Genomic DNA, 13,915 nt, shown 5'->3' on the forward strand with positions numbered 1-13,915 from the left:
ATTTGGGGTAATTAATTGCTTTGTATTGATGCGGACAAGTTGCAAACGTAACTGAAGTGTTGAATGTATGACAGATGGTGAAACGCGAGCAGAGAATTCAAAGACGAACACCGTATGCCCAACACGTGTTAGAATCACTTTCTTAGGCCCATTTACAAAGAAGGCCCAACTTTCGGCCCACTTAACGGATGCACACTCCAGCATAAATTGCTAGGCCCACTTTAACATGCGAGCAGAGAATTCAAAGACGAACACCGTATGCCCAAGTAACACGTGTTAGAATCACTTTCTTAGGCCCATTTACAAAGCAGGCCCAACTTTCGGCCCACTTAACGGATGCAGACTCCAGCATAAATTGCTAGGCCCACTTCAACATGCGAGCAGAGAATTCAAAGACGAACACCGTATGCCCAACACGTGTTAGAATCTTAGGCCCATTTACAAAGCAGGCCCAACTTTCGGCCCACATAAAGGATGCAGACTCCAGCATAAATTGCTAGGCCCACTTCAACATGCGAGCGCCGACTATATTTTTTAAAAAACATATCCTTTTAGGGGTTTATAAGATTTGTTTAATAAGATCATTAATTAAGTATATTTGTTTAATATTTTTTTTAAAAAAATAAAAAAATTAAGATTATAAGTTTATTTTGTAATAGTTGATTAGTTTGACGAAGATTTTTTAATTGAAATTATTGATTGAAGATGAAGATATAATTTTTTTTATCAATTGATAAAATAATGCCTCCTTTCCAATCACCTGTTGTACCAGAAACAACAAGATGAACTACTACATTCTTGTGTGATCATATATCAAGATTAAGAGACTTGTATAAGTAATCTCTCCTACAACACAAGTACATTTTCTGGAGTAAATCACTGAAGTAGTTCTACTGGATCAGAATCTGAGTTTTGATTTAAAGGTAATCAATCAATGGCGCTGCTGACTGGTAATGTCCCAGACCTATCTGCTAGCATTGTCCCACCAAAAATTCCCCAAAGAAAGAAGATTTTTGGGTTAAAACAGAAGAAACCCATGAAGTTTAAACAGGAGGAAACCTTTTCTATGAACTCCTCTCTGTCTCTCTCTCTCTCTCTCCTTAAACATCAACATTTTGCAATTCAAACGAGTAATTTTACAAGGAAAAAGTACACAGAACAAAAGAAAAGGAGAAAAAAAGGTTGAAAAGCGAAAAAGAAGAACTCACATTGGCTATGCGATACCACAGATAGGAGTCGAAGGAAGCGGCGGTGAGGATAACTTGAGGAAAGCTCGTCGCCGCCGATACAGTGCCGTTTAATCGGATTCCTTTTCCGGCGTCGGCGACGCCGTGAAGAGCCTCCGACCACCACTCGTACGCCGGAATACCGAGTCTCGGAATCGCCTCCGCCGAGTTCACCAGCTGCGATATCTTCTCATCTAGGGTTAGTCTCGACACCAGATCCCCAGCCCTGCGGCTTATGGGAATGTCGGTCCGGCAGAACTGGAAAGTCTTCGTCGATGGGTCGGACGGATGACACGCATGCGGAGGCGGAGCTGCGACGGCGCTGCGGCGGATGAGAAGGATAAGGAGGAAGAGGGGAATCACTGTAAGGAGCTTCGCCATTGGAGAAGGGAATTGGCTTTGGGGAGAGGGAAGAAACGAGAGAGTGAGAGTGAGATTTTAAATATCTATGAAATACGATTAGAGGGCTATCATAGAATAATTTATTCAAGAGACTGTTAATTAAACTCTAATAACGATTTGTTTCTACATTAGCTCAAGCCATACTTGATTAGTCTTTGGTGAAGAATTCTATAACAAATAAAAAAGAACGGAGGAAAAATCGTTTATTACAGTTTCGATGGGCTGGTCGACAATGTCACATCACGGAACTCATCTACCATTTTCTTTTAAATCGTCGACATTAAACGCGTACTATATATATATATATATATATATATGTATATTCAAAAATTATTATTTTTTATTGAAAAAAAACATATGGTTATTACTTGCAAAGTAAGCAAATCCATGACGGATTATCCATCTAGTTTCGGTTTCATCTGCTTATCGGCCCAAATCAAATATTGACATTCGGGCGTATCAATGTGGGCTTTTTGGGCACTGGCCTAATCCAACACGGGGACAATATTTTCTGCAATTAAATATTTATTCAAAAAGCTCGTCTTTGAACAAGAAGATGAAACGGGAAAATGGGGAAATAAAAATAAAAATGTATATGCAAGAAAATTAGAAAAGTTTTAAACAGAAAAATGGAATTATCGTGGAGGTGGAAAGAGTAAAAAGAATAAAAAAGACAATTACTAGAAACGTGTAAACAATTTAAAGACAATTACTAAATAAATGTTTATATAAAACTATATATATATATATATATTGTTCATCACGTTTCATGAAGAATGAGAGATAAGGTTTGATTCGGTGCTTATTATGAATATTCTTATTCGCCTATGCAGAAAAATTGTCATAGGATACCTTAGCCGATAGCCGAGCATGATATTCTTTTATCCCCTCGTGGGACATAAGCTTTATATCCATCATTTTGTCCCAAAGGTGACGAATCTTTTTTTGGTAATCGGGTGGGTCGAAAGTCCAAACTAATCTTGAGACCGTGAGCAAGTCATTCCAAAGACGAATCTTATTTTCTGTGCATCGTTTTTTCTTAACTATAAAGCTAGGATTCCATGTTTTAATTTAATGAACCGGTATTATTTTTTTTTATAATGCCAAAGTATACCATTGAGATGATGAACTTTCTGGGTTGCAATTATAGAAGAGTTTACATAATTCATTAATCAATTTCACATGGCATTTATTAGATTTTCCACTTCAGCGTGGAAAACAAAATCAGTCAGAAAATGCAATATGCTCTAATGAAAATTTTTTTACAAAAGTCTGTAATAATTTACAAGTGTTACTTCTTCAATGAAAGGAATCAAAAGCAACTTGAGTGTTCAGAAGATTTGAAGTCTCTGATTATGAATGGTAATCATACTTTTGAATTTTCAAAGGAACGAATGATTAACTTCTTGATTTGGAGAATAAAACAATTAGTTTAGGGTGAACTTTAGATTCGAAATAATTCGAATATATATATATATGTGTGTGTGTGTGTGTGTGTGAACTATATAATATATATTATGGTATCGTTAAAAGCATATAACACACACACACGCACGCATATTTATTTCAGTATTTTATAAATTCTCCTGAAAGGACAGATCGGATCTAATATCTTTATTTGTTTTTTCGACAGTTCAATCTAATATATCAGAGAAAATATTCTTACTTAGTTGTAAGCGTATTTAGTCACATTCTGCGAATTTTCCGTCTAAGAAACGAAATATAACTCTTAAAATATCAAACAGAGAGCACACTATACATACACCCATACATATTATATATGGAGCGATAAAGTGGGCTCTCTTAGTGGGCTTTGCACTATGGGCAGTTGTTGTGGGCCCCTAATGAGCATTACCAGGCCGATATTTCACGTCCCATCATTAAAAAAGAATAATAACGACATAAAATAATAATAATAATTGTCCAAGAAATCCAGTTTTAGTTCATAGTAATATTAATATTAATATTAATAATCAGTCGTTGTAAGGCCCACCAAAAAACTGCAACCGAAAGTCTTAGTTTAGTTTATTTCGGTTGGTTTCCTTAAAAAATGTTGTCTCTACAGCTTCACATAGATTTTTTTTCTTTCCGTTTTTGGAAAGTTTTACTGTTTTAAGAGTAAATATTTCCGTTTATTATCAAATTATTTACAGTATCAAACTCGTTTAAGTAAATATGCGTTGCATGGAATTGTAATTACTAATAACTGGTATTTAATCACCCCCCCCTTTTAGTATTATAAAAGATGGAATGCATCTACGAGAAGTCAAGGAAAAAATAACTTTATGATTATTTATGCAACCTCCATGGTAATTAATATTAGTACGTGATTTGGAAATTCGATCTATATTATAGAAAATTAGATGAATATGACAAAAAGGGGTATATAATGGACAAATGTATCCACCAATTAAATTGAAAATGGGTAAAGAATAAAGCAATTATCACATCTTATTGGGAAACCGAGATAACATTTTTTATGCCTCCTCCAAATAAAGGAAGATCTCAAAGTACAATTTCTAGGGGATATTCTCCATAAAATAAAATAAAATACTTCCTCCTTGGAAATGCAAGATCTCGCTGTAATTGTAAATTTGTAATGTAGAATATATTATGTTCTTTCGTAACTCCCATGTTTTTTTTTTTGTGAACTTCTCATTTTAAGGTGAGAGATTAGACTTCAGACTTTATATATATATATATATATATATATACACACACTTATATATATATATATATATATATAATTGGACATTTTGTTTATACTCGGATTTCTAGGGTTTATCTAATTTTTTTTCCATTTATTTCTTTTCTGTGATTTCTATAGGAATGTAAAATATTTTTTCAATATTTTCAGTGTAAGTTATGCTACTTCTATATATTAAGCGGGCATGAATTTTATTATTAATTGACATGTGTATACTCCGGTTTATGTTTGTTGGTTGATCTTGACCGATTTTGCATCCGATAATATAAAATTGGTTTACATTATATCATTTTGGTATATTATTTGATTTGTATCGGATTATATAATTTTATTTTTCTGTTATATATTTTTGTTTGCATCTTTCAATATTTGATGAGTTCAAAATTTTTACTTCAAATTAAATTGCATACAAGAAAAAAAATGTGATCTCAAATTATTTTTTGTTTTCTCTCCGTTCTATGTACATTATATTTATAACCATCAAAACTTTATAAAGGAATTGATTTTTAACACATGATTAACAATACGATAAACCAAATAAATTGGTTAAATAGGTTAAGTCAGAAGTTGGGGAGGCCGATCGGAGACCTAACTCAATAGTTAAGTATACCTTTCATCCATCTTTCTGCGGAATCAAAAAAGACATGTCTCCACATGGCAAAACCATTAGGGTTTTAATTAATCGATATTGTATTCCGTGCCACGCCTATTCACCATTAAAATTACATAAAGACATCCACAGTTAGTACATTGAATGTATATACACACGCAGCCGTTATACCCCCTAAATATGTTTATAATTATACACATGCAGTCAACATTAAATATGTTCATTGGCCCATGGATTATATAGTGCAAAGTCTCGGACACGTAGGAAAGTTCTAGAGATTTATAATATGGTTTAGCAATAGCATTAGCACATATATTGCATCACAGCGCGATGCTGAGTGCACAAATCGAAGTTCTCAAGTGGTTTAAATAGAATGATGTTTTTATACGTTCTGTATATATGGAAGTTTGTTGACCAATAAAAGGAAAAATTCCACTTGATTTAAATTAATACTCAATGGGGGGAAATACTAAACATACTCTAACTTGGTTCCTTAAACAAAAATCATGCTAAATAACACATGATTTTATCCACGTCAAATTTGATATAAAAATATCAAATGAGTATAAATTTTCTAAAACCGAAAAATTCGAATAAAACAAACCTTGAATCAAATATAAAATAATCCAGAGAAAGAAAATTTCTTCAAAAATTACATTTTCTTTATAAATAAAAACCGAGTTAAAAAATAATAATCGAACTAAACCCAAGATAAAAGTCGAGTGGGTATAGTTTTACTTTTTAACTCAAACTAAAAAATAACTCAACCAAAACCCAAAATTTCCATCCATAATAATCATAAAGAAATTTTACGAATAATACATGCAGCCGGAAAAGGACAACAGCAAAATCACAGCGGAGAAGGGGAAAAAAAGGGCAGGTGAAGATATGGCCCAATGTCGTGTCCAAGGGACCAAATATTGATTTGAGCTTCGGGACTTCAATCATCCCTTGAATTGGCAGAGGAACAAAAAATGAAATAATAAAACAAAACAGAAGAAGATTAGAATTTAATTGATTATTTAAAACTTTAGAATAAACAAATGGCATTTTAAAAATAAAGTAACAAGGCATATAAAGCGAAAATGTGATTGGTGCAAGTGGACGAATAATACAGAGCCACGAAGACACGGTTTGAGGGAAGGAAGTGCCTCCATGCGCATGCATGGAATGGAATATTAGATTTGCGCAACTAATTGATTATTTTATTTTATAATTCAGAAATAATAGTGACAAAAATATATAAGAATGCCAAATATCATCAGAAATTAGAAATCTACCGTAGTAAATTGAATTATTTAATTCAAAATGAATTTTAATCTGATTCCAATATACAAAATAACATATCGATCACTCTGAAAGAGATTAAAATGAATTTGGATGGTAGGAAACAAGATTAGTAAAAAAATAATAAGAAGTTTATTTTCTTAAAAAAATAATAATAATAAGTTTATTGTTGAATGACAAACACAATGTTATAACTAATCTTGTTATCGAGATCTAATTTAAATTATGTCAGTTGGAAAAGATGAAAATTCAGATACTAAAGGTGTTTATGAGTGCCAAAAAATAAATGCAGTGGTGCATTTTATTATTAGGCTTAATTGATAGATCCCTCCAACGTATAAAAAGTTTAGGCAATTTACCAAATTCTTGATGCATCTTTCCTTTTTTTTCCATTTTATTTTAAAATATTCTATCGTTATCTTTTGAAAGATGGAAATTATATTTTGTTATTTTGATTATAATAAATAGAGATACCGAGTGATTTAAGAAAAACAATTAGAAATAATTTGTTCTAGAAAAATGAGGGGGAAAAAAGAGTATCTTCCTTAACAAGAAAGTTATTCGAAGGCCTATTTGATCGGGGGAGCCTTAACCATAACCTCGTTAAACTCTTTTTTCCCCCTCATTTTTCTAGAACAAATTATTTCTAATTGTTTTTCTTAAATCACTCGGTATCTCTATTTATTATAATCAAAATAACAAAATATAATTTCCATCTTTCAAAAGATAACGATAGAATATTTTAAAATAAAATGGAAAAAAAAGGAAAGATGCATCAAGAATTTGGTAAATATGCTTAGCATGTGACTTTTATGGCGGGTTTAATAAGTTTCAATTTTAGGGGGTTTTCCTCATTAATGAAGTTTAAAATGAGTTAGGCAGCAAATAAAGCATGCATTTCCAAAAGTTAATCTTGATTTTTTTAATTATTTAATTAAATAATCTATTGATTAACGAGGTTATGGTTAAGGCTCCCCCGATCAAATAGGCCTTCGAATAACTTTCTTGTTAAGGAAGATACTCTGACTTTTATGGCGGGTTTAATAAGTTTCAATTTTAGGGGGTTTTCCTCATTAATGAAGTTTAAAATGAGTTAGGCAGCAAATAAAGCATGCATTTCCAAAAGTTAATCAAAATCGTTTATTACAGTTTCGATGGGCTGGTCGACAATGTCACATCACGGAACTCATCTACCATTTTCTTTTAAATCGTCGACATTAAACGCGTACTATATATATATATATATATATATATGTATATTCAAAAATTATTATTTTTTATTGAAAAAAAACATATGGTTATTACTTGCAAAGTAATGTGCGTGCCGAAGTCGGTCAAATATTTCATCATTAGAAATATGATCAATACAAAATCTAGCAATTAAAACATGGATGAGAAGTCAGTGAGCTCACTTCACGTGTTCCCATTTACTTCTCGAACACGAATTTTAACTTTTGAAAACGAATATATATGTGCCTTTTTTGGCCGCCGAATATATATACATTGGCAATCAAATATATAAGTTACGTAACTAAATCATTACCAGATCTTTGATGCCAATTATTCTCTCAATCTTGTCGATTTGGAAAATATTTTGGCATCAAATTATACTTATCGATTTTGGTCGATCGGTCATCTTGTGGGCGTTCAAGAATTCAACTTCACAGAATTTAACATTTTATTATCTAACCGCCGTCAATAAGAATAATACAATTCAAATCATAACGTCTAACACATATATATATATACACACACACAATAGATGTGAATGTGTGTATCGTGTGAATGTATAATAAGTAGAATACAAGGATGGAATTTAAAAACCGATTAAAGAAACAGCAAAGTGATGGTCCCCGTGGGACAAGAGGTTTAAAGGGTTGTTTTTCATTCGTGTCCTTTGTGGATACTCAAGTAACCAAAGTCAAGAATGTTGACCCATGTTGTCGTTGTCTAATTATTCAAATACCAATTTAAAACCAATTTATGATAAATTTTGTAACGAGCCCATCGGCAAATTCATATTTTAAAAAAGGACACGAGGAGTCGTACGCCTTGTAATGCGGACAAAGCCATGCAAAATATATAATAAATAAATGGAAAAGAGACAGGGGAGACACGTAGGATTTGTGTTTAGATTTTTATTACAAGACAAAATTAACCAAAAGAGTTATGTATATAATAGCTAATGGTTTCGATGGAATACAACACACCGAGTTCGATAGATTTCGGGTTCTAATGTTTCGTTCCAATGGGCTGTCACGACTATACTATTCTTCCCATTTTTTAGCCGAAATTTAGGTCTAAATGCGGTTTCAATACGTCAATAAATAGTTATGTACCAAACCAAAAACTCTCCATTTGCAACCAAACGGTTACGTGTACCATTAATGCATTTGAAATTTTAGTGTCGTGAAATTGCATTTACTGTGAATATTTTATAGAATTGGACTGCGGCAGCCAATATATCCGAGTGTATATATGTACCTTGTTTGTTTTGCCACGTCTGATGGAGGTAGAAAATTTTATTTTGTACATTAATATATATATATCAAAATCGTCAGAAAGGAATTTAAACCTATTAAAAAAACACACGTACATTTCGGTAAAGAAAGTTTTATTTTCTTTATTTATTCGGAGAATAAGAACCGAATATATGTAAATGTGGTTTGTCAAGATCATGTCGAGATGTGATTCATTCTCTTGATCATTATATTCCCTTTGAAATATATATTTTTTTCATTATAGGGACGAGCAATATATACCATGAAAGAGTATATTAACCCCAACAGGTTATGAGATTTACACCATGTATATATATATACACATGCGTATGCGTACATATACCATGTGAATCATAAACAAACACTTCAGTAAACATATAAAATGGTTGAAGACGACAATATAAAATTATCCATGTATCATGTATATATAAGTGCATAACACATACAAATGTGAATGCACTTTTACTATCACTATTAATTAGGGAAAAAAATGCTGAAAAGAATTATATATTAAAAATCCGAAACAGTATAGCTAGATACCCACATCAATTCATTTTTTTAATTATTGGTACGGAATTTAGTTTGAATTGCAGAATTAAGAAATGTAATTTCATGTATTAGTTTTGTTTCTCAAATCAAATCAAGGTGGAAGAAAAAAGTGAATCATATAATGTGCCCAAAAAGTATAGAAGAGACACCCAATGAAACAATGGTTTAGTTTTGTCGCGTAGTGCTGCTTCTGCTTCTGCTTCCACCATCACCTTCTCTATAAATTCACATCTCCTCCTTCCATTTTCTCCCTCAACCACTCCCCACTCTTCTCCTCACCTTCCTCTGTCTCCCTGAAAGCCCTGACTCACTTCTCTGTTTCTCGATCTAAAACCCTTCTTCTTCTCTTTTTAGTTCGGTTTCCAAAGAGAATGACGAACCGGAAAGTGGTCGTGTCGGACCGGAAACCGGTTACGGGCATGAAAATCACAGTCTCTGTTTCAGACACTCCTCTGTTTCCGGAGAAGCTGTTGCCTTCACCTCCAAGTTACTTCAGCATTAAGCCACGTATAAAGTTCCTTAAACGTATTGAATCCGATAATAACAAGTTGGGTGCCGCCAAAATCGCATCTTGGGTCGATTCATTGCGTGCTTCATCGCCGACCCGTCTCAGATCCTCGGGTTCTGTCTCTGAAAACGATGAGAAAATCTCATGGATGGTACGTATGTTGATGATGTTCTTGCCCTAAAGAGATGACCCATAAAGCATGGCAGCAAGGGCATTACTGGAACTTGAATCTGATCTTGGTTTCCCCTCTCTTTTTTTTTTTCTGGACTTGTGTATAGGTTCGTTTTCCATCGGCTTTGAATAGGTTTAACGAGATTATGAGTCGTGCGAAAGGGAAAAAGATCGTAATGTTTCTTGACTACGACGGAACTCTTTCTCCGATCGTTGAAGATCCCGACAAAGCTTACATGTCCGATGAGGTTTTTTTGTGTTCCTTTCTTCTCTGTTCCATCAAATTCTCTCTTTAAAAAAAAAAGTGTTCTTGAATGATTATTTATTACATATGAATCTATAGATGCGAGAAGCTGTAAGAGAGGTTGCTGCATACTTTCCGACGGCGATTGTCACCGGAAGATGCGTAGACAAGGTACATTTTTATATGCTTGGCCTTTTTCTTTCTCCTTTAGCTTTTTATGTAATGTTCCACGGATTTCGAAATCATTTGTACGTTTTTTTTTGGTGTGGGTTTCTTTAGGTTCGGAGTTTTGTGAAACTCGCCGGAATTTACTACGCCGGCAGTCACGGCATGGACATCAAGGGTCCAACCAAGGCCAATTGTTACAACAAGGTATCCTCCTTTTTCTTCTCGCTTGTTTGTTTCCCGGGAAAATGCTGGAAAATCCTACGGAAAGAGAGAGAATTCCATCGTTTTTCTTCCTGATTGCAGAGCGACCAAGGAATGCTGCTTCAACCCGCGAGTGAATTTTTGCCGATGATCGACGAGGTTCGTCCATTCCATTCCATTCACTAAAAAAATGTTTTTTTATTAAATAATTGTGTCGTCTCTTTGGTAGATGACGTGTTATATCAAACAGTGACGAATGGAAAACAGTAAAAAAAATTGTAATTTTGTGGGGTTAAAATTCCAGGTATTCAAAATCCTGAAGGAAAAGACAAAATCGATCAAAGGGGCTATGGTGGAAAACAACAAGTTTTGCTTATCCGTACATTTCCGCCGCGTTGATGAAAAGGTAAATAAATAAAAACAAAAATAAAGATCTTAATTATGATACAATAATGTCCACTTCGCACGACATTTCCATTCAACTAAAAAGATTTACTTGGAAACTGTTTTGTTTTTTATTACAAAAATATCTTATAATTCGTTCGTTATTTCTTTATAATAGACGTGTAAAATGATATAAAAGACGCAATTAATATCAAATCATCTCGATATGGCATATTGCCATCTACGATTTTTATGCCTTTTTAAAATTACAATGTAAAATAAAATTTACAATAATTTAAATAAAGTTTTGTTTTATTCGTGTGTTTGACAGAGATGGATCGCATTAGCCGAGAAAGTAAAATTGGTTCTCAATGATTATCCAAAGCTGAGGCTAACCCAAGGCAGAAAGGTAAAAACAGAACTAATTTAATTTCTATACGTTTTCTAGTTTTCTTATGCATATTAATTAAAATTTGATTATACGTAATTATTTGCTAGATCCATAAATTATTAACATGCCTCATAATTAATTCGTTAATTCATGTCAGGTACTTGAAATCCGTCCCACGATCAAATGGGACAAAGGCAAGGCACTTGAATTTTTGCTAGAGACTTTAGGTGAGCCAAAACCGCTATGCCATTGTGTGACATCTTATTGAATTTGGAAATTTCAAATGGGATTTCAGTAAAAAATTTGTCGTTATTATTTCACATTAACACATAAATATTTATACATCTTATAACACGTATTAAATCGAGATGAACTGACCTAAACTGGTCATATACATTGATATAAGGTATTTCCTTCTGTTTCTTGGATCCTCCATATCCACAACCACAATGTGTAATTTTAATCGAATGTTTTAATTTGTAGGTTTCGTAAATTCTAACGATGTTTTTCCAATATACATCGGAGATGATCGTACCGACGAAGATGCATTCAAGGTAATGTAACAAAAAAAAAATAGAGTACAAAATATGCAGTCTTTTTTATTTTAGTTTCTGTTATAATTTTCTGTTATAATTTTTACAGTTTAATGTGACGCTCATATGCGTGATTCTAGGTTTTACAAGAACGGGGACAAGGTTTTGGCGTTCTTGTCTCAAAATTCCCAAAGGAAACGAACGCATCTTATTCTCTTCAAGAACCGAATCAGGTAAACTAACCGATCTTAATGTATGTTTGCACATTTGCCCTGAGTTTGATTATCATTTCACGTGCTTTTTTATCTTAATTATATTATATTAAGCGATTATCTTAAATTTTGGCAGGTTAGAGCATTTTTGCAGCGTTTGGTAGAGTGGAAGAGACAAACTCTAGGGGAAGAGATAAATTTATCGTAAATTTATCACATACATATACATATATATATATATATATATATATATATATATATATTGCTTTGAAGGGATAATATTATCTCTAAAATTTAGCAGACGGTGTTTTCGGCCATAAGTCACCTGAAATTGTATATTATGCGTATTTGAAGGAGGAGAGAGGGAAAAAATGCATTTTATTCTAATTTTAAGTGTATGTTTTAAAAGGATGCATAAATCCAACGAAACTTTCCACCGCTATTAGTTACTTGTTAATGAGTTATAGTTTTCACATCTTCTAATTAACTCCAACATAATGTGCTTACGTGATATTATCATCGACGTCGAGGCTGGTTTTATCCACAAATAATTCACACCACGAAATTTGAGTAATAATTAGCAATAAACAACCGTGTTCGGACCCAGAACGAGAAATTTTCGAAAATTTAATCTGATTATTAATGTGTATAATCGAGTTATTAATATATATTAACAACAAAGTAGGATGTTTGCATGTCTGGACTGCACCAGCACAATTTGTTCATCACATTCATGCAGGAGACGATACAGACAAACCCTAATCTTAAAACAATGAAATTGTATAATAATTTTTGGGGAATCCAAGAAACTCCTGAAATAAACAATCACATACAATATATAATTAAGTGGGGAAGTACTGTTTTTGCAGTGACTGAAAAGCACTTCTTGTCTGTTTTATTTTATTACTACAAACCATACATAATAATAGGATTTTGGGCGGTCAAAAAGTACATGACAAACCATAAATATTCAGATCCAAAAAATAAATAAAAATATATCTAGAATTTTCGTGCCTTTTTCCTTATTACCCATTAAACGTGGTAATTTTCTAATAAAGTCGTGTTATGTTAACTATTTATTAATTTTAGTATCTCTCAACGATTCAACCAATTAATATACTAAATCTGGTCAGATAAGATTATATAATTGAGGTTTGATTTTTATTGTAAAGGCTGGTTGCCATTAATTTGTTAGATTGGTGTCTTTCAGATTACAAACTCGATCACGCAGAAAATTATAATACATTTGACAGAAAAAAATATATTTTTAATTTCCCATAATTTAAATAAAAAAGAGCTTTGGTATATGAAATTACAAAAATAAATAAAAGGCTAAAGAGACACGCGGAAGTCATTGAACCATATGATTGGACAACTTTAATTTCCAAAAGAAGAAATTATGTTCATTTGATGGGTTTTTCAGTTTAACTCGGGTGAAAATAAAATATCGTCGACGTGTGTTTTATCCAAATTTTGGTGGGTCATTCTTCAAAAATATTTTGGTATTCGTTAAATTTCGTTTGTTTTATTTTCAAAAAATCATATTATTTTATATTTTTGACATTTTCGCAACAAACACAACAAAAACTTTAAGAAGGAAATGAGTTATATTAATTTTTGGCATTTTCCGTCGTTGTTTTAATACGTGAGAGAAAAACAGACACACGTCAGGTTCTCGTTTTCCCGATATATTTACGTCCAAACACTGTTTGTACTTGCGAATTGCGATCTTTGGTTGGTGTCTGATTCTTGAATGAAATTCGCTATGCACCGAATTTTAATTTAAATTGGACATTATTTGGAAACTAACGATAAAAACAA

At 32.7% G+C, this 13,915-nt stretch overlaps 2 protein-coding genes across 3 annotated transcripts; one reads left to right on the top strand and one right to left on the bottom strand.

The window, feature by feature from the left end:
- Positions 1-358: 358 nt before the first annotated feature.
- LOC104809759 (probable beta-D-xylosidase 7) lies at positions 359-1,650 on the bottom strand. Its single transcript, XM_010535837.1, has 3 exons — positions 1,209-1,650; positions 746-760; positions 359-367 (listed from the first exon to the last, which is right to left on the bottom strand). The coding sequence occupies exons 1-3, from the start codon at positions 1,605-1,607 to the stop codon at positions 359-361; spliced, it is 423 nt and encodes a 140-aa protein (XP_010534139.1). The 5' UTR covers positions 1,608-1,650.
- Positions 1,651-9,537: 7,887 nt separating this feature from the next.
- On the top strand, positions 9,538-12,539 carry LOC104809708 (trehalose-phosphate phosphatase B-like). Of its 2 annotated transcripts, none has more exons than XM_010535764.2 (11): positions 9,538-9,941; positions 10,069-10,209; positions 10,305-10,376; positions 10,485-10,577; positions 10,677-10,733; positions 10,879-10,980; positions 11,290-11,367; positions 11,507-11,576; positions 11,833-11,903; positions 11,992-12,115; positions 12,231-12,539. In XM_010535764.2, the coding sequence occupies exons 1-11, from the start codon at positions 9,654-9,656 to the stop codon at positions 12,233-12,235; spliced, it is 1,101 nt and encodes a 366-aa protein (XP_010534066.1). In that variant the 5' UTR covers positions 9,538-9,653; the 3' UTR covers positions 12,236-12,539. The 2 variants fall into 2 exon arrangements, with proteins under 2 accessions (XP_010534066.1, XP_010534065.1); XM_010535763.2 differs by having other exon boundaries at positions 12,023-12,115.
- Positions 12,540-13,915: the final 1,376 nt, after the last annotated feature.

Source organism: Tarenaya hassleriana, unplaced genomic scaffold, assembly GCF_000463585.1.
Source record: "Tarenaya hassleriana unplaced genomic scaffold, ASM46358v1 Cleome163, whole genome shotgun sequence".
NCBI classification, from domain to species: domain Eukaryota; kingdom Viridiplantae; phylum Streptophyta; class Magnoliopsida; order Brassicales; family Cleomaceae; genus Tarenaya; species Tarenaya hassleriana.